We start from the raw sequence: 19,602 nt of genomic DNA, 5'->3' as shown, positions 1-19,602 counted from the left end.
GTGTGTGTGTGTGTGTGTGGTGTGTGTGGGGGAGATGTTACCCCTCTCTGTGGTGTTAAATGTGTGTAATATTTCACTTGTTTATGATTGTTTCCGTTGAAGTCAGAGTCTTGTGACTGTTTGTGTATAAGCTGTCAGAACATCCACTTCCGGCCTCTTTTTTTTTAAATTTTCAGTTCCTCTTAAATCAGCTTTCACTCGTTTTTTTTTTTTATTTTTTATTTTTTATCAGAAGTCTATTTTGTTTTTCCTGCACCTGCATTTTTAGGTCTTTTTACATTAAGCATTTCAGAAGACGGAAATTTAAATTTGAATGTGCAACTTGATGATTTCTAATTCTCTTAAAAATAGTTCAGTGCAAATCACTTTTATTTTGAAAGGTACCACCGGAATCATCAAGCTAGCTATATTTAGTAAATATATTATATGAGCGCTCCGTGTTAACTTGTAAACGGTGAGTAGGTTGTGGCTGTAGGACGTTATCATCGACATCAAAACTTAACTATTTGTTTGCTCTTTGTGTTTGTATTGTACAGGTTGGACTGGCTTCGTCGAGGAGTGACCGCTTAGATTTTATTTTGAAAGTGTAACCGGACGTTTTGGTTCGGTGCCGTCGCTAGCTTGTCGTTAGTTGTGATGTTAGCTTGCTTTCTTGGACAGTCTGAGTTTTTCTCCCACTCCTCTGCTTGTTGGCTGAAGCCCTTCAGGAACCATGGCCGAGCAGGCCTCGGGCCCGCCGCTGTCGTCCCAACATGACGGTAAATGTGTCGTGCTTGTCGGGTTGGGTGGTGAGTGTGGAGGGCTGGAGCTCCGGAGCGGCGGCCTCTGCATCTTTCTCAACATTAGCTTGTTAGCATCGTCAGGGCGACGTGTCACTGCTGTCAGTGTCAGTCTGAACGTTAGCGCTGCGCAGCGGGTTCACTCAAGCACTGTCAACAGCTTATCAACATCATGTCGCTGAACAGGAGCGCTGTGTTGTATCATCTTATTAAGCTAACGCTGTTGTCCCTGCTAGCTAACTGACACCTACAGCTAGCTGTTAGCTGGAAACCTATGTGCTGTGATGTTGAGGTCAATACCGGCCTCTGTTAGCCTGTCAGTCTGTAACAGGGATCATATGGATCTTATTAGTCCATCACTGTGTGCTGTGTGAGGCTGGAAAAGCATCCAGGACGATCATCCTGCGGGAGGGCTCTCCCTCGGGTCTGAAACTGGGGTCGGGAGTCCGTCCTGGGGTCCTGCTGGAGTCTGTGCCGCAGCTGTAGACCTCAGGTTATTACAGTCAGTTGTAAATGTGTCGTTGGCCCTCAGTTACAGTCTGAACACAGACAGGTTTAAATGAGTCAAATACAGACACGCTCAAAACAGACGAGGGCAGCATATCACCAGAGGAACTGCTAACTGCTGTTAACTGTAGCCCTTAGCTAGTTAGCTCAGTTAGCCGTGCAGCTAGCGGTCCGGACTGGGAGCTCCATGAGCAGGGGAGAGTAGATGTTTACACTACTAGCACAGGAGCTTTGACCTGAGACCGATGGGGCTAGCTGGTTAGCATGCTAAATTATAGATCTGTCGTGAGTACATACAACGGTTATTAAAGAAGTCAGTGTAGTTTACATAGTGCTCCTTTAAACTGCACAGTGTCTGACGTGTGTTGGACTCATTGTTCAGTGTTCAGAGTTCTGGGCTCCGTTCCGTCTGTGTTCAGATGCTGCAGCAGCAGAGACGTCTCACTACAAACAAAGAATCATAACGTCCCTTCACATCAGCAGCCGGTTCAAATATTATGCTGCAGGTTATCTGGAGGCTTTTATTATGCGATTATTGTTGAATCATTTATTTATATTTTAGATAGAAATCTCACATTGAGTCTGTAAACGAGGTGAGAGCTGCTGAAGTCAGTATTCCTTCACTGATTCAGCTGAACGGTGAATGTGAAGCTCTGAAGCTGTTGAAGAAGTTTCTGTATGAGTTTCTTTGAGATTGACCGTGTTGGTTGATATCTTATCCCATAAATCTCCCATGTGATTAGCTGTCTGTCTGTATGTTGTGCTGTTTTGTGTGAACACCTCAAACTGTCAGTGAAGTAATACAACGTTTGTATTTAATGAGGCGAGAATGCAGCAGGTCGTTTTATTTACCTGGAGCTCATTTCTATAGAGAGCTGGTTATGAAAAGTGTGGTGTTGATTCACTGCCTGTCAGTAATGAAGCAGTACTTCTACCACAGTGTGTACTTCTACCACAGTGTGTACTTCTACCACAGTGTGTACTTCTATCACAGTGTGCACATTTACTCTCTACTATTCTCTGTGTGTCTCTGACTGAAGCTTCAGTTTAATCTTCATCGGATTTGTATCTGAACTGATTGTGTGTTGGTCACACACACACACACACACACACACATACACACACACACACACACAAAGTGCCACATGAACATTGGTGTGTTTTATCAGACAGGACTGTTGAACTGTAGATCCACAGCATGTCTGTGTGTAATAAACTGTCAGATCGGTCGGGATGATTACTTATTGATCCTTGTTATTAGTAAGGCGGTCGTGTTTCGCCCATGTCTATTTGTTGACTGGTTGCTTAATTTGGTTAGTTAGTTGGTTTATTGTCTTCTTGGTTGATCATCAGCAGGATTAGACAGAAACTAGTGAACAGATTTGCTCCAAACTCGGATGAATAAACACCATTAACTAACTATTCTGGTGCTGATCCAGTAAAGAGACTGGTCCAGGAGCTTTTTCTCACTTTGTGTGAGCTGTTTGTTTTACACAGCTTGTTAGTTTCTCAGGTCAGAATGCAAACAGACATGTGATGAAACAATCAGCTGTTCTGTCAGCGACTGTTACTCAGTCTGCTCCTCCTCTACAGCACAGTTCTCCTGAAGTGATGCACTGAATTAATGTTGAATTCTCCACTTCTCTTCTGTTAATGTGAAGGTTCTGTTTATAAAGAGCAGTTGATTAATTTCAGTCCCATCTGATTATTCTCTCCTCATCATTGTCGTTGTCATCATCAGAGGTGCTGCAGCAGGAGTCGTCTCTGGATCAGGAGAGGACCGACTTCCTCAGACTGAAACAGCAGCTGGAGGCGGAGTTCAACCAAAAAAGAGCCAAGTTCAAAGAGCTCTACCTGAGCAAGGAAGGTACCGATCATATCATCTCTAATCAGACTGTGGCTTCATCCACTGGATCAATAATTGATGGGAAAGCTCTGATTGATCATGAGGTCTCTGTGAGGAGGAAGTTTGCATTGTCTTTCTGTTTCAGTCACTCACCACACTGACTGCTGTTTCTGATTCCATGTCTCCTCAGTGGAGCTGAAGAGACAGACTGTAGCCCTGGAGGATGCTCAGTCTCAGCTGACCTCGGTCCAGGACCAGCTGAACCAGGCCCGGTCTGAGATCGAGACCATCAAAGCAGTGGCCACAGTGTCAGAGAACACCAAACAGGAAGCCATCGACCAGGTCCGCAGCCAGTGGCAGGAGGAGGTGGCGTCTCTGCAGGCCATCATGAAAGGTGACAGTGATCCAATCAGATCCAAGAACAACACATTGACTTACGTTCAAAATCAATCGACTGTTAAAGTTTTTAAAGTGTGAAAAATAACTGTTTGCATCCGTAGCTTAATAGATAATTATTATTACATACAGTATCTGAAAATAAATCCATAATGTTTCAATTTGTTACTGTATGATCTGTGTTTCCTCTGTGATCCCACAGAGACGGTGTGTGAGTATGAGGTCCAGTTCCACCAGCGCCTGGAGCAGGAGCGAGCCCAGTGGAACCAATACAGAGAGGCCATGGAGAGGGAGGTGGGAGACCTGAGGCGACGTCTCACTGAGGGTCAGGAGGAGGAGAACCTGGAGGACGAGATGAAGAAAGTACGATTGATATCTGGATCTTATGAGACGTTATCTGTACTTATGATTCTGTAGAAAGCTGGAAACTCAGCTATTAATGTAAGGTTCATGTAAGTGTTTCAAGTAGATACTTTCTGAAGCAAATCAGACAGAACTGGAGACAGGAACAGGATCATAGGTGTGAAAATGTGTTTTAATGTCTTCAAAGAGTCTGAACATGTTGCATCTGGTGACCTCTAGTGGTCGAACTGGTCTCTGCTGCTCTGACGTCCAGTACTCCTCACAGAGAGGATTCCCTCCATCAGTCTGAGGAACTTGTCTTCGTGTGAAGACTGAGCAATGGTTTTACATCCAGACCAGTTTAAATCTCTGTTGTTTCTGTGCCAGTGTCATGTAAAGATGTGAAGATCACCTGTGTGTTTACCTGCTTAATGATGTTGTATTAATGTTTGAAGGCTCAGGAGGATGCAGAGAAGCTGCGGTCAGTGGTGATGCCCATGGAGCAGGAAATCACAGCTCTGAAGGTGAAGCTGAGCACAGCAGAGGACAGAGTCAAGGAGCTGGAGGCCTCAAAGGTCAGTCAGCATCATATCAGTGACTCAGTAATCAATAAATCCAGCTGGAAACTGAGGCGTTACTGATGCTAATAACGGGACATTATATTGACCAGGTATAGTGGCTAATACTTCTGAGTAAATGCTTCATTATGTGTGAAGTAAGAAGTCTTTCTGCTGCTTCAGAGAAGACAGTCTGACGTCTCACAGACATGCTCTGGGATTTAAATATTTAATGTTTGCTTTCGTGTGATCAGATATAATGTATAAAATATAATGTGTCTTAGATATAATGTATATATTATGTGTCTTATATTAGATATGATATATAATATAATGTGTCTAATATTAGATATAATATATATCATAATGTGTCTTATATTAGATATAATGTATATAATATAATGTGTCTTATATTAGATATAATGTATATAATATAATGTGTCTTATATTAGATATAATATATATTATAATGTGTCTTATATTAGATATAATGTATATAATATAATGTGTCTTATATTAGATATAATGTTGGTACCTGCTGTAGTCCTGTCGGTTATAAACTAATAAGTGATGACAGGCTGACCTAATGTAATGTTTACATGTAATGAACCTTCAGTTCACTTTTAATAAGTTAAAGATTTAGGTTACGTTTACAGGATGACGGATGCAAAAATGTGTGGAATTTGATTGGGTATGTATGCCAGGCGGCTAGGTGGTGCTGTGATATACTATCACACAACACCGCCTAGATCTGCCAGGTCTCGTCCAAAGCCGCCTGGGTCGCCTCCGACAAATTGGTGCATCCAAAATTTGATAGAGGTAATTACTGATCCTTCTCTGTTCAGTAATATTATCTGTACATATCCTGTACATTTCATGGAAAGACTCCTGTATGTTTATTAGAGCTGCCAGAGCAGCTTGAAGGTCCGATGCATGGAGGTAATCTGACATGTTTATTTCCCTGTACTGGCGCATGTGTGTGACGTAAACGCGGATGCGACATGAGCAGATCTGAGCAGAGTTTTGCTTTTCGCCAGTGTACACGGAAACACTGCGGCGGAGCGTATTCAACTTTTCCACTCTGGAGGGTGGTTTCAGATTTTTGCGTTTTTAAGCCCCCAAATCATCACTGTGTAAACGAAAGGCATTTCCGATAAAATATTTTGTCGTTTTTACCCGCAAGTGTCCTTGTGTAAATGGGGTCTTATATTATGGTGAAAAAATATAATGAGAAATAGTGTTAAACTGTAACTGTGAAGGCCCGTCACAAGTGTAGGTGGAGGTGTGAACACTCCTGGTGGTTTTCCTTCACACCTGTCATGTTTGGGCTGTTTGTGATTGTAAAAAAAGGCATTGAATTAATTTTACATCAGGTCATAAACACCTTCAACGTTTATGGACTGTTGTGGTATTTTATTACTGCAGTATTATTACAGTCATACAGAATTTTATTTTAAGTTTGAGCACAACATAAAATATAGGAGTGAAATTGAAGCTGAACTGAACAATGATCACCCATTACAGCCTGATGTAGGTGTGAAAGTGTTCACAGGTACCTCAGGTGTTCAGTCAGATTAATGTCTCTGCACTGAACACGCTGATCAGCTGATGACTCTGCACTTCACAGTGTTGTCGTGTTTGTGTTCAGTCTGAGCTGACTCGGTTTTTTTTGAGGAAGGGTTGAGGTAGAAACGTCTGGAAGCAGCTGTAGAGCTGCTAACGACATCAGAGAGCAGCTCCACAGACGGAACAAGCTGAGCGGTCAGACAGAGAGAAGGTGATGAAATGTCAATTTTCTGGATCCAGTTTGTTCTGCTGCCTCGCAGTGGTCAAAACATCAGATAACATCCATCTTGTTGAGTAAGCGCGTCATGATAACACATTTTGCTGGACGATAAATTGTCCCAGAAATTATTGCGATAAATGACAATATTGTCGTTTTGAGACGGTTTTTCAACAAATATAATGATAATGCAAGTACACCTTTTCAAAGATCACTACACTTTTATTTCTAAAGAATATTTAACATTGGAATTGGAATGTGATGTTATGTTACATATCCAAAATGAATAAACAAAACAACCAGAAACAATAAATAAAAAGGAATCTCAGTCTCTGTTAGCAAAAACTGCACTTGAATTACACACAACCAAAAACAATAACCCTAACCCTTTAGTATGTCGTGTCTCGCGCTGTACAGTTGTGGAATTACTCTTTGTGACACGTACATTCTCCCAGCCAATTTGTACTGGCTGTCAAATGTTTGCAGCATTTGTCATAATGCCGGCTTTTCGACGGTATTAAAGGGCTGCATCTCTTTAGCGATGTAGTGAACTACGCTGTCTGTGAGTGTGCACCATTTTGCACTGTCTTGTTTGTATTTTGTTTGTCGATGAAACGCCTCAGTGAATGTGGCTGGGAAGATGGAGACGGCCCCTCTGTAGCTTTAGCTGTAGTTTTTTTTTCCTAGCTGGGTAAACTGCATCAGATGCTTATGCTTTAGGTGCAGATGCATGTTTGTTGTATTGCTGCTTTTAGTTGCTGCTGTTTTACAACAAATGTGACACACCGGCTCATCCAGGTGAAGTGGTTCACCACGGTCATTTGGTTTGAATCTGAAGTGCTCCCACAGTGCAGCTGTTGCGTTCGACTTTGAAACCAATTCCATCTCTGTTTTTGTTGCGTCAGCTAGCGTTACCTCTGGCTCGCTGCTCCTCACGGGGCTCTCGTGCTGCACTCTGTCATGTCATGCAAATGGAAATTATCGAGGCCAGCAAAATGATCAAGCTCATTTTAATTAATCACATGATTAATTGATTTATTGATTGTCATGACAGGCCTAATATTGAGTCCCGACAAAAGTTTGTACCTGGATGTGAACTAGCTGACAGCTGTCTGTTTGTCTCCAGGTGAAGGAACTGAATCATGTCCTGGAGGCAGAGAAGTCATGTCGTACCGACCTGGAGATGTATGTGGCTGTTTTAAACACTCAGAAATCTGTGCTACAGGAGGACGCAGAGAAACTACGCAAAGAGCTCCATGAAGGTACCTCGCTCACCCTAACCCTGTCAGAGAAGAAGAAGTGGAAACCTGCATGATTTCTCTTTGTTCCTGTGGGTGTGAGCTCATTGTTGAGTTGATGATCTGTCAGGACAGAAAGAGTTAGACCCTGTGTGTGTGTGTGTGTCTGTGTGTGTGTGTCTGTGTGTGTGTGTGTGTGTGTGTGTGTGTGTGTGTGTGTGTGTGTGTGGTCAGTGTGTCACAAGCTGGAGTTGGAGCGTCAGCAGCACAACCAGCTGAAACACACATGGCAGCGAGCGAACGATCAGTTCCTGGAGTCTCAACGGCTCCTCATGAGGGACATGCAGAGGATCGAGAGTGTGCTGTCGTCTGAACAGCTGCGTCAGGTGGAGGAGATGAAGAAGAAGGACCAGGTACACACACACACACACACACACACACACACACACACACACACACACACACACACACACACACTGCACAGCTGACACAGGTCACATTGAGCTGCTTTGTGGTTGTATTTAACTACTATAACTAACACTGTTTTGTCTCTGACAGGAGGAGGATGAGAAGGAGCGTCTGAGTCAGGTGAAGGAGCTGCAAGAGGAGGATGTTGGAGACAACACGGAGCCTCTGGATGATCTGTTCCTCGGGCTAAGTGTCGATGAGGTAACGATCATCAGGTCATGTGATCTGTTCTCAGAGAGCAGCTGAGATCATCTTACATCATATTAGATTCAGTCATGTGACCCCGGACAGGAAACAGGACCTCTTCAGTGTGATGCTGCTGATAAACAGCCGTCTGTTGTTAAGTCTTCACAATAAACTATTTTTTGCGTCTGAATAAATCCCACATTTTCATTTTATTCATTTCTTTTTGACATTAATGACAGAATAACTTCGTGACATCACACAAAAGCTGATGTACTGATCATATGTATTCTCTCTCTCTGCATCAGGCCCATGCTAACCACAGTGCCCACGGTTCCATGCACTCTTTAGACACTGAAGTGGTGGCCGGGGGCCCCTCGGACCCCTACAAGGAGAACCTCCGCAGGGTCCAGTCCACGGACAGTCTCGGCTCCTCGCTGTCTGTCCAGCAGGGACTCGGAGGACACAACCACAAAGCGAAGTCGGCAAGTCACCTGGACGAGTCGGACTTTGGGCCACTGGTTGGGGCTGACTGCAGCGCCATGGATGCCAGCTTTGGAGAGACGTCATCCATCAGCTCCATCAAGCTAACAGCCACTCACTTCCTGCTGACTAAAGACCAGGAGAAGGCCATCAAGGCCATGACGCCAGAGCAGGAGGAGACTGCCTCGCTGCTGTCCAGCATCTCACACGCCGCCGCAGACACCGCCTTTCTGCCGCCAGCTGGATACAGGCTGGTCAGCGACAGCGAATGGAACCTGCTGCAGCAGGAGGTGAAGAGCTGATGAGCATTAACAGAGAGGTTTATTGACAGCACTGAATATTTAGATACAGCTCAGAGGCCTGAGAGGTTCTAGACACAGTGCTGAGGTTAAATATTTAGTTTAGATAAGGAGGAGCAGTGTGAATTGGTTTAAACCAGTTTTACCTTAACAAAACGTACAGCAGTGCACTCTGTGTTTGATGTTGTTCCTGTCGTCAACATTAGGTGAAGAACGCCGGCAGGAAGTTGGGTCGACGTTGTGACATGTGCTCAAACTACGAGAAACAGCTGCAGGCCATCCAGGGACAAGAGGCTGAGACCAGAGACCAGGTCTGACTCTGTCACTCATCACCAGGCCACTGTGACACTGTAGTAACATTGCTGTTATCATATTATGTGATGATGATGTTGCAGGTGAAGAAGCTGCAGGTGATGCTGCGTCAGGCCAACGATCAACTGGAGAGGACGATGACGGAGAAACAGAGTCTGGAAGATTCAGTCAAAGCAGGAAACGAAGAGACTGCTGCCAAGGTTTGCCTCAGTGGACCTGTTAACAACTTATGACTGCAGTTCCCACAATGCTTTGTTAGCAGCTCCTGTTTGCAGTGAACGCGTGGATGTAATAGATTACTTTGATGCTGAAGAAATTGATTGTCTCACGTTTCAGTCTACCTGACTCTGAACTTTCTCAATACTCTCTCACACAGGCTGCATCTTCTCTCCCTCCATCAGTAATGTCACATCAGCATTTATAACTCCAGTCTCAACACGCAAATCCTCCTCTGTGTGTGTTGTAGTGTTATAGGACTATAATCACAATATGTGTCTAATGTAAATAATGTGTGTGTTGTAGGTGTCTGGTCTCCTGCAGAGGGTCCAGGAGTCAGAGAGTCTCCTTGGAACTCTACAGCAGGCCTTCAGTGAGGCAAAGAGGAGCACACAGGAGCAGATGGTGAGTTAGCTCTGTCTGTTAGCTCTGTCTGTTAGCTCTGTTAGCTCTGACAGTAATGTGCCGTTTCTGGGTGTTTAAAGGTGGTGCTGGTAAAGTCGAGGGAGCAGGTGGCCGATGAGCTTAGTCGACTTCAGAGAGACAATGAGAGTCTGCAGGGAAAACACCGACTGCATGTGGAACTACAGCAACAAGAAGACTTCCACATGCCCAACACTGTTCAGGTAAAAGACTTCCACATGCCCAACACTGTTCAGGTAAAAGACTTCCACATGCCCAACGCTGTTCAGGTATGACAGGACAAAAATTCAGAAACTCACCTTTAAATCTAATGTCAAGACAAAAACACCTCAAACAAGAGCTGCACAGTTAATGGAAACACTATTGTAACTCACAACAAAGTGTAATAAAGAGAGAGAGAGATGCTGCAGATTTAAAGATCACTCACACTATATTAGAGCTGTCCCAAACAATTATTTTTCAAATGATTAATCTAGCGATTATTTTTTCGATTAGTTGACTAATCTAACGATTAATTTAGCGTTACATGACCAAACAAAAGTAACGTACTAACTGTAACTGTCGTTATAACTTATGTGAGGAAAAAAATACTGCAGTTGTAGGCGGAGCTGCGTCTGTCCTCCCGCCTGTCCTACCGACTCTTCGTCACATTTCTGCCCGAAAAACAGCGTCTGTCACCGGCAAAAACCTTTAACTCATTTGATATAAATCACCGCCATGGTCAGCCCTCCCGACCGAGACTTCAGTGAACTTTCCCCCAGAAAACAGCCTCCGTCCCGCCTGTGACAGAGTCATGCACCGACCTGTTTACTGATGGCGATTATGTCATTAACTAATTTAGTGCGAAAAACATAACTCTTTCACTTTCCAGGATGTTTAGGGGGCCGGGTTCTCAATCACTACACATAATAAAAGGGACAGCGGGGGACACCTGGGAAACACACCGACGTCATCATCATGAAGTGTACATCACGTCTCTTTAGGAGCCGCAGCGCAGCTTTCTGTGTGAATTACACAGTGGTTCGTCCTTTTTTCTAGCGGTGCTTCGCTCTGAGTGAACGATCAACGGCGGAGAATTGACAAACTGCCGCTGCGGCGTTAATGCAGCGTCTCTGTGTGAGAGGGTCTATTCTCAGCCTCCGCGGGTACAAACACTTCCTGTTTGGTACGACACGTCTTCTTAAATCATTCATATAGACAAATTTATGTCGTCGATTACGTCGAAAACGTCACAGGATGATTTTTATTGTATCTCTCAGCTGCTTCAGTATCAACACTCTGTGACCTCATCAGTTAATTGTCATTATATTAATAAAACTGTGATCATTGTGAGTTCAAACAAGTCACATTATTATCTGTCGATATAACAGACACAGACACACACACACACACACACAGTGGTGATCTGCTGTATCCTCCTCTGTACCGCTCGTGTCTGCAGATACAGTGGGTGGTGTTTAGTGGAGGTGGAGATGAGCTGATGAGCCAGAGACGTTTACAGTCCGTTGGTGGTGAAACAAGCTGCTCACACCAAACATGAACTTCACATGAGGGAGTGAACACAGTTCTTATCATTGATCATCAAACATGCTACCTGGTGTCCTGCTAAAGTTTGGTTACAGCACAGATTCTTACACCTTTATTATATCTATATATACTGCACTGTGTTTGAAGTAAACAAATGCTGGCAGACATGTTTTCACAGGCAGTGGAAACAGCTGATCAGTCGTGTGGGTTGAATGTTGTGTGTGTTTTTCTGCAAATCTGTTTCCATCAAACATTTTGATAATTGACTCAAAAAGACAAAAAAATAACTAGTTTCCATAAAAATGTGTATGCGACATTCTTCAGAATGCTTCATGGAAACATGGCTAATGACTCCTCCCGTTGCAGTTTTCAAACTGTGCTACATGATGATGATGACTCGTCCTCCTCAGGACCTCCAGGACCTGGTCCTCCAGCTGCGTGAGGACCTGGTGGCATTAAGGACGTCAGCTGACCACATGGAGGAGAAACTGAAGGCGGAGATCCTGTTCCTGAAGGAGCAGATCCAGGCAGAGCAGTGCCTGAAGGAGAACCTGGAGGACACGCTGCAACTGGAGATCGAGGGCTGCAAGGAGGAGATAGGTGAGCTTATTGACCAATGACCAATCAGATTACAGATAGGTGAGGTCGCCGATTATTGACCAAGCAGATCACTGACCTTCAGTTCAGTCAAACTTCTTTTCCTGTTTCTGTCTCTTCTCTGTTCATCCTTCAGACATCTTGGAAGGTACGAAAAGTGTGTGCGTGTGTGTGGGTGTGGGTGCGTGTGTGTGTGACTAATTCAACCTGTTTAAATCCTCGTGTATTTTTCTGTCACACAGCTTATTAAAACACTGACAGCCTGAACTTTATTAATGTCATTTACTGAGACTAATACGGTCACATGTCTGCAGCTTCAGCCCACTGATCTGTCACTTGTTGTGGTAATCAATTAAAGTAGACCTTCTTCATAGTTAATGTTGATTCGTTTGATTAAATTGTTAAGCGTGATCAATCAACACTGCAGACCCTGATGTGATATAAACAGTTGGTCCATCAGACTGCAGTTGATTCAGTGTGTGTGTCAGCAGCTCCTTTAGATATCACAGATCCCTGAACGATTGATTATTGTCCGTCATGATGTAACCATGTGTCCTTCTTCCAGCTTCATTCTCCAGTCTGAAGACAGAGCTGGAGAGGATAAAGACAGAGAAACAACAGGTACATGCGCCACCATTTGTACTCTGTTACACCTGAAAACCAGAGTCACCTCAGAGCTAATGAACATGAATGTCAGTGAAAATCTTCATGTGGTTGGTGAAGGTTAGTCACATGTTTACACCTGCACCGCCCAAAACCTCCCTCACCTCTGATCCCTCACACCTCTCATCTTCAGCTGTAAACTGGGTGGAAGGTGGTCTGTCATCACTGACGTGTACAGGTGCTGGTCATATAATTAGAATATCAGGAAAAAGTTGATTTATTTCAGTAATTCCATTCAAAAAGTGAAACTTGTATATTATATTCATTCATTACACACAGACTGATATATTTCAAATGTTTATTTCTTTTAATTTTGATGATTATTACCGACAACGAATGAAAATCCCAAATTCAGTATCTCAGAAAATTAGAAAATTAAGACCAATACAAAAAAAGGTTTTCTAGAAATGTTGGCCAACTGAAAAGTATGAACATGGAAAGTATGAGCATGTACAGCACTCAATACTTAGTTGGGGCTCCTTTTGCCTGAATTACTGCAGCAATGCGGAGTGGCATGGAGTCGATCAGTCTGTGGCACTGCTCAGGTGTTATGAGAGCCCAGGTTGCTCTGATAGTGGCCTTCAGCTCTTCTTCATTGTTGGGTCTGGTGTATCGCATCTTCCTCTTTACAACACCCAACAGATTTTCCATGGGGTTAAGGTCAGGCAAGTTTGCTGGCCAATTAATAACAGGGATGCCATGGTCCTTAAACCAGGTACTGGTAGCTTTGGCACTGTGTGCAGGTTAGGGTTCTGTTGGAAAATGAAATCAGTATCTCCATAAAGTTGGTCAGCAGCAGGAAGCATGAAGTGCTCTAAAACTTCCTGGTAGACGACTGCGTTGACCCTGGACCTCAGAAAACACAGTGGACCAAAACCAGCAGATGACATGGCACCCCAAACCATCATTGACTATGGAAACTTTACACTGGACTTGAAGCAACATGGATTCTGTGTCTCCCCTCTCTTCCTCCAGACTCTGGGACCTTGATTTCCAAAGGAAATACAAAATTTACTTTCATCAGAGAACATAACTTTGGACCACTCAGCAGCAGTCCAGTCCTTTTTGTCTTTAGCCCAGGCGAGTTGCTTCTGATGTTGTCTCTTGTTCAAGAGTGGTTTGACACAAGGAATGCGACAGCTGAAACTCATGTCTTGCATACGTCTGTGCGTGGTGGTTCTTGAAGCACTGACTCTAGCTGCAGTCCACTCTTTGTGAATCTCCCCCACATTTTTGAATGGGTTTTGTTCCACAATCCTCTCCAGGGTGCGGTTATCCCTATTGCTTTTACACTTTTTTCTACCACATCTTTTCCTTCCCTTCAACTCTCTATTAATTTGCTTGGATACAGAGCTCTGTGAACAGCCAAGCCTCTTTAGCAATGACCTTTCGAGTCTTGCCCTCCTTGTACAAGGTGTCAGTGGTCGTCTTTTGGACCACTGACTGTCAAGTCAGCAGTCTTCCCCATGATTGTGTAGCCTACAGAACTAGACTGAGAGACCATTTAAAGGCCTTTGCAGGTGTTTTCAGTTAATTAGCTGATTAGAGTGTTTTCTTTAATATTGAACCTTTTCACAATATTCTAATTTTCTGAGATACTGAATTTGGGGTTTTCATTAGTTGTCAGTTATAATCATCAAAATTAAAAGCAATAAACACTTGAAATATACCAGTCTGTGTGGTTTCACTTTTTGAATGGAATTACTGAAATAAATCAACTTTTTGATGATATTCTAATTATCTGACCAGCACCTGTATATCTGTCTGGTAATGTATTGATATATATGACATGTATACATGTTGTTACTGTAGTTGCAGAGCAGTCTAACAGAGAAGATGGAGACTCTGGAAAAGCTCCAGGAGCTGAGTACGAGTCTGGAGCAGCAGCTAAGAGAGATCACTGCTGCCAAGGTAAGCTAATACACCTGTACACCTGTACACCTGTCACACTTAATGACCGTGAGGTCAGAGCAGATCCTTTGACAGGATCGGAACTGAATTTCATTTAAAATGACTGATGTGGACATATACAGTAGATAAATATTCAGACTGTAACATGCACTGTAGATCATTTCAGATGTTTCAGTGTTCTGCTTAGATATTTATTTCATGTTGTTTTTTCATGTCACCCCCATTTAACCTCTTTAATTAAATGTGTGTGTGTGTGTGTGCGCGTGCACGTGTGCACAGAGTGTGTTAGAGTCTCAGGTGTTTGATGAGAGAGATAAAGCTCAGCGGCTGCAGACGGAGCTGGACGTCAGTGAGCAGGTTCAGAAGGACTTTGTTAAACTGTCTCAGACCCTCCAGGTGAGAAACCTCCTCGATGTATGGATGATGAAGGATTGATATAAAGGTCAATGTGTGGATGATATACGGAGGAGACTCATCTACTCACTAGTCCGTCTTTACAGGCCACTTTAGTTCCACACTGTTCTAACTCTGACTTTACAACTTGTACATTGATCAGTTTATAGAAAACCTGGATAGTAATTGTGCAGTAAGACTCTTAGTGGTGGAGACGTTTCAGTCATGTGACTGTGATGTCGTCTGTTTGTAGCCTAACATTAGCTTCTTACTGCTACACAGTTAGTTTATGTTCATCTGTGGAGATTATCTGGATGAGCAGAACCTGTCAGTACCATAGGGTGAAACTGTAACATAGTGTTTATGGGTCTGCAGGTGCAGCTGGAGCGGATTCGACAGGCGGACTCGTTGGATCGAATCAAAGTGATCCTGAACGACACCAACCTGACTGACATCAACCAGCTTCCAGAGACATGATAGAGACTCTTCACCCCTGTGTGTTTGTTTGTTTGTTTGTTTGTTTGTTTGTTTGTTTGTTTGTTTGTTTGTTTGTTTGTTTGTTTGTTTGTGTGCGTGTGCGTGTCACTGAACCAATAACATTATTGATCTGATATCGGGTCTGATCGATGGAGTGTGGAGCTGACTGGAGGAGCCTCCTGTGTACATACAGATGGACAGAATAAGAAGATGAACACTAAACTGTAAATAAGTGACTGTGGACGGAGGAGTGTGTCCGTTTCTACTGTACATATAAGTGTGTGTGTGTGGGTGTGTGGGTGTCATCTTCATCGTCTCCTCCCAAACGTTCGTCTCTGCAGGTGAAATGATTGGATCGATGTCTCTTCTCCTCTCAGACACTGAGAATCTCTGCATCACGTCTTTTTTCCCTCTCATTGTTTCCTTTTCCTGTCTCTTGTATTTCCTTCTTTCCGTCTGTTTCTGTGACATTTCCACCCTACGACAGACGCGTTGAAGGAGATTCATGGAAAAAATGTGCACATAACTGGGATGAAAAAAGGAACAATACACAATTTGAGCAATATCCCCATCTCTGAAACATCAAACCTGTCTGCTGTCTGTAACGTCTGACAGAAACATTTTGTTTCCTTTGAAATCTGCATGAATACAGTGGAGCAACATTCAGTCAGGTCTACAGTTTGATTTTTCAACACTAACATGAGTTCACCTGGTTCATATCAGGTGGACAAATGGTATGATGAGAACAATATTGTATTTGAATCCACTCGCTGCTCCTTTTACTGAGGGACTGTCTTCATGTAACTCTAAAGCTCTTAAAAAAATCATGTGTGATGGAAGAAGTCACCATCACAACTCTGTCTCAGCTGAATCAGTTCACATTCCTGGAAAAAGTCGGCCTCCCTGCTCCTCTCTGAATTATTCTGAGTAACTTAGTTAATTAAGTGACATCAGTGTGTTTAAATCAAATTGTGACATCAGATAGCTTCAGAAACCTCTGGTTCCCACCCTCACAAACAGGTCAGGCTGTGATTGGTCAGCTGTGTGGAGGAGTTTGTGACAGATGGGACCCTGAAACATCAGGAATGATTCAGTAGAGACAGTTTTTATATTTTTCATGTCTCTCCTTTTTCCATCCTCTGGATTTTACAGACATTTTCAATTTGTGCATAAAGAAAACACTGACATAAGTGAAAACATAAAATCTTATAGTGAGAGGGTGAAGCAAATGTTACAGAGTGTAAAGAAGTTTGGTGAGATAATCCTGTGTACAAAAAGAGACACTGCTCCACCTGTGAGGAGGAGGAAGTGAGGTGGAGGTGAGTGGTGGTGTCTTCTTCTTGGTCTCAGTCCAGCTGATGACACAGACTGACAAGGTTTCAGATGCTGATAGAGGATCTAATGATGGTTCTGAACCTGTTCTGAACCAGAACCACTGATGTGTGTTTAATCATAAATATATGAATCAGTCAGTTTGACTATAACCACCGTGAGGCTGGAGAGGCAGCTCACACAGGTGGAGCTCAGCTACGTGTTTGAGACCAGCACAAGTGGAACATTATCAGCCGCTCAGCTGCATCTGTGGTGTTGCAGCACAGAGGAACCTGATTTAAGATGTTTAGAGACTAAACACAGTCCCAACAGGAGCAGAGAGGCCCGGGCAGACTTTATCACTCACTTCACTTTTCTCCTCCTTTAAATAAACATCATGTGTCAGTTACTTTAAGATGTGAATGAGTCTGTTGTAGTAAAACAGATGGAGGTATTAAGACATTATAAAACCCTTCTTGCGTCTCGACCGCCTGAGGAGGTCGATCACTGTTTAGTTTCTGCATGTGTTCATGTCCTTGTGTCTATATACTGTAGATATGTTGAGTTCTATTTATGATGGATCATGATGCAGAGTGATGATGGTGATGATGATGATGCACTGACAGTAGACTGGATGATTGTGGGCTCAGACTGACGGACATACTGTTTGTTTGGTTTCACTAATAATCTGGCATTAATTCGACGATCTTCACCATCACTCTTAAATTCTGATCATGATTAACAGTTGATTTTTATGGTTTCTGAACAAACACTGTTGGATTGTTTGTTTTGAAGCCCAGAAGTGATCGGAGTTAAGATGAAATGGCATGGGAGAGCTCAAACTGTGGAGGCCATGCTGAGACTGAGAGGTGATTATTGATACAAGGACAGATAACAAGTCACAGCAAATCAATTAATCAATCAAACATTGACTATAGTGATCAGTAACTGTTTTGTTGTTTTCATGTTTACTGACACATCTGCATGATGATTCATGGAAACTTCGTGTGTTCAACTGTAAAACTCATCCATGTAAATTATTTAAAGACTTCCTGTTTCCATTAAATCACAACGCAGAGCGACGGATGGATTTAACCTTTTTAAACTGTTCATTAATATTTCTGTTCAAACTCTGAGTCGGTGCACAGTTTGAGCTTTCAGTCTGTTTAATTATGATGAGTCTATGTTATCATACACATTTGATCTGTTCTGATTCCCTCGTTAGCTGACTGCTCGTTAGCAAACATTACAAGGCGTCCAGTTTGTTGGAGTTTCTACTTTTTTTAAATGAATAATAATAAATCAGCTTCAGGAGTCTCAGTCTGTCCCCCCTAAATAACTGTAGAAGCATGAGGTTCAGCAGAGATGTAAATGCTGTTTCACAACTACAAGAATAAAATCTCAAAGTCTTCACTGCTTTCATGTTATTTATCATTTCACAACAGTGTTCAGACTAGAGTGCTAATTAAGTGTCAGCACTCCAGAAAGAAACATGTCCTGTTTGAACTGGCAGATGATCCGCTGGCTGCTTCTCAAGCTGTCAAAAAAAGGTGAAATGTGACTTTGTGACAGCTTAAATCTCATTATCAAATCAGGTTTATTTATAAAGCCCAAAATTACAATCACATGACCTCAGGGGGCTTTACAGTCTGGACACTGAAGACATGCTGTGTCCTACTTTATTTATCCCGGGGGAAATTGTTTTTGTTACAGGTGCTCTGTGCAAAGTAGAAATAGAAATACAGCATGAATGGAAACAAGAGATAAGATATAAATACAACTAAAGTAGACAACAAAATAAAATAAAAATGAAATAAAATGATAAAGTAAACAATCTGGAAATATATACAATAAACAGTGAAACAGTTGTAGCATTGAATTACAATTTAGTTTTTTTTTGTTGTTGTTTTTTGTTCCCTCAACAGAGGGAGGAGTTATGAAGCTTTATGTTATACAAATCTAATACAAATTATAATACAGGTAAAGCGTGTAGATCAGGAGACAACTGAGCAGACGAGGCATCGACCCAGCAGAGCCCAGGGTATGATCCAGATCTGTCAATATGTGAGGGAGCGGGAGGAGGAGGAGGAGGAGGAGGAGGGGAAAACAACAACAAAAAAGTTAGAGAAATGCAATGTTATTCTGAATGATCAGACATTTTAATATATCTAAATATAAAAATCTATATCGACAGTAACAGTACAACATTAAAGTGTCATAATATACACAGTATGTGAGCATTTTGAATAAACCATCAGTGATGTTTAAAGTCCCCAACAGTAATGCTCGAGTAAAAGCAAAGATACATTGTTAATATATTAATCTAGTGAAAGGTGAAAGTCACCCACATGAAGAATACTTGAGTACAAGTCTTAAAGTATTTGATATTCCATTAAAATGGATAGATGGATACTTACTTAAGTATCAAAGTATCAGTAAATCACCTGATCCATTTATTTACATGTATGATAGATAGATACTGTACACTTATATATTGATGATAAAATAAATGAATTGAAGCAGTTGTCAGATAAAAGAAGTGGAGTGGAATTATAAAGTAGCAGAAAATGGAAAAACTTAAAATACAGGTACCTGCTAATTATTTTATATATATATATATATATATATATATATATATATATATATATATATATATAGATATATATATATATATATATATATATATATATATATATATATATATATATATAAGATATTTTAAGACTTTTATTCAAGTTTACCAAAGTAGTATTTTAAACCGATATCATTACCTATACTCCAGTATTTGGGCTACTCTTCCAACACCCCAGGCTAACATGCTGTGTAGGTGCAGGGGTCAGTTCCCCCGGCGGCCTGAGGGGGGCAGGCGGCGCGCTCTCAACTGTGTTTCC

The 19,602-nt window shown here is 42.3% G+C and overlaps 1 protein-coding gene and 1 long non-coding RNA gene across 3 annotated transcripts; one reads left to right on the top strand and one right to left on the bottom strand.

Moving 5' to 3' along the window:
• Window positions 1–573: 573 nt before the first annotated feature.
• rabep1 (rabaptin, RAB GTPase binding effector protein 1) lies at window positions 574–16,066 on the top strand. Of its 2 annotated transcripts, XM_037118601.1 has the most exons (19): window positions 574–758; window positions 3,028–3,153; window positions 3,323–3,526; window positions 3,731–3,891; window positions 4,326–4,445; window positions 7,337–7,472; window positions 7,683–7,861; window positions 8,007–8,117; window positions 8,408–8,872; window positions 9,088–9,192; window positions 9,277–9,393; window positions 9,716–9,814; window positions 9,895–10,035; window positions 11,770–11,959; window positions 12,093–12,104; window positions 12,522–12,577; window positions 14,432–14,530; window positions 14,810–14,926; window positions 15,299–16,066. In XM_037118601.1, the coding sequence occupies exons 1-19, from the start codon at window positions 713–715 to the stop codon at window positions 15,398–15,400; spliced, it is 2,586 nt and encodes an 861-aa protein (XP_036974496.1). In that variant the 5' UTR covers window positions 574–712; the 3' UTR covers window positions 15,401–16,066. The 2 variants fall into 2 exon arrangements, with proteins under 2 accessions (XP_036974496.1, XP_036974497.1); XM_037118602.1 differs by lacking the exon at window positions 12,093–12,104 and having other exon boundaries at window positions 579–758.
• LOC119030768 lies at window positions 15,667–19,597 on the bottom strand. The gene is made up of 2 exons (XR_005078407.1): window positions 19,483–19,597; window positions 15,667–18,765 (listed from the first exon to the last, which is right to left on the bottom strand). It is a non-coding gene; the product is annotated as an uncharacterized LOC119030768 (long non-coding RNA).
• Window positions 19,598–19,602: the final 5 nt, after the last annotated feature.

This window comes from Acanthopagrus latus, chromosome 13, assembly GCF_904848185.1.
Source record: "Acanthopagrus latus isolate v.2019 chromosome 13, fAcaLat1.1, whole genome shotgun sequence".
Lineage (NCBI taxonomy): Eukaryota > Metazoa > Chordata > Actinopteri > Spariformes > Sparidae > Acanthopagrus > Acanthopagrus latus.
This window is presented reverse-complemented; position numbering and strand designations above follow the sequence as displayed.

Coding starts and splice junctions, on each gene's coding strand:
- rabep1 (XM_037118601.1), top strand. CDS start 713: ATGGCCGAGCAGGCCTCGGGCCCGCCGCTGTCGTCCCAACATGACG. Junction 8,873..9,087: donor GGAACCTGCTGCAGCAGGAG/GTGAAGAGCTGA, acceptor CGTCAACATTAG/GTGAAGAACGCCGGCAGGAA. Junction 10,036..11,769: donor ACATGCCCAACACTGTTCAG/GTAAAAGACTTC, acceptor CGTCCTCCTCAG/GACCTCCAGGACCTGGTCCT.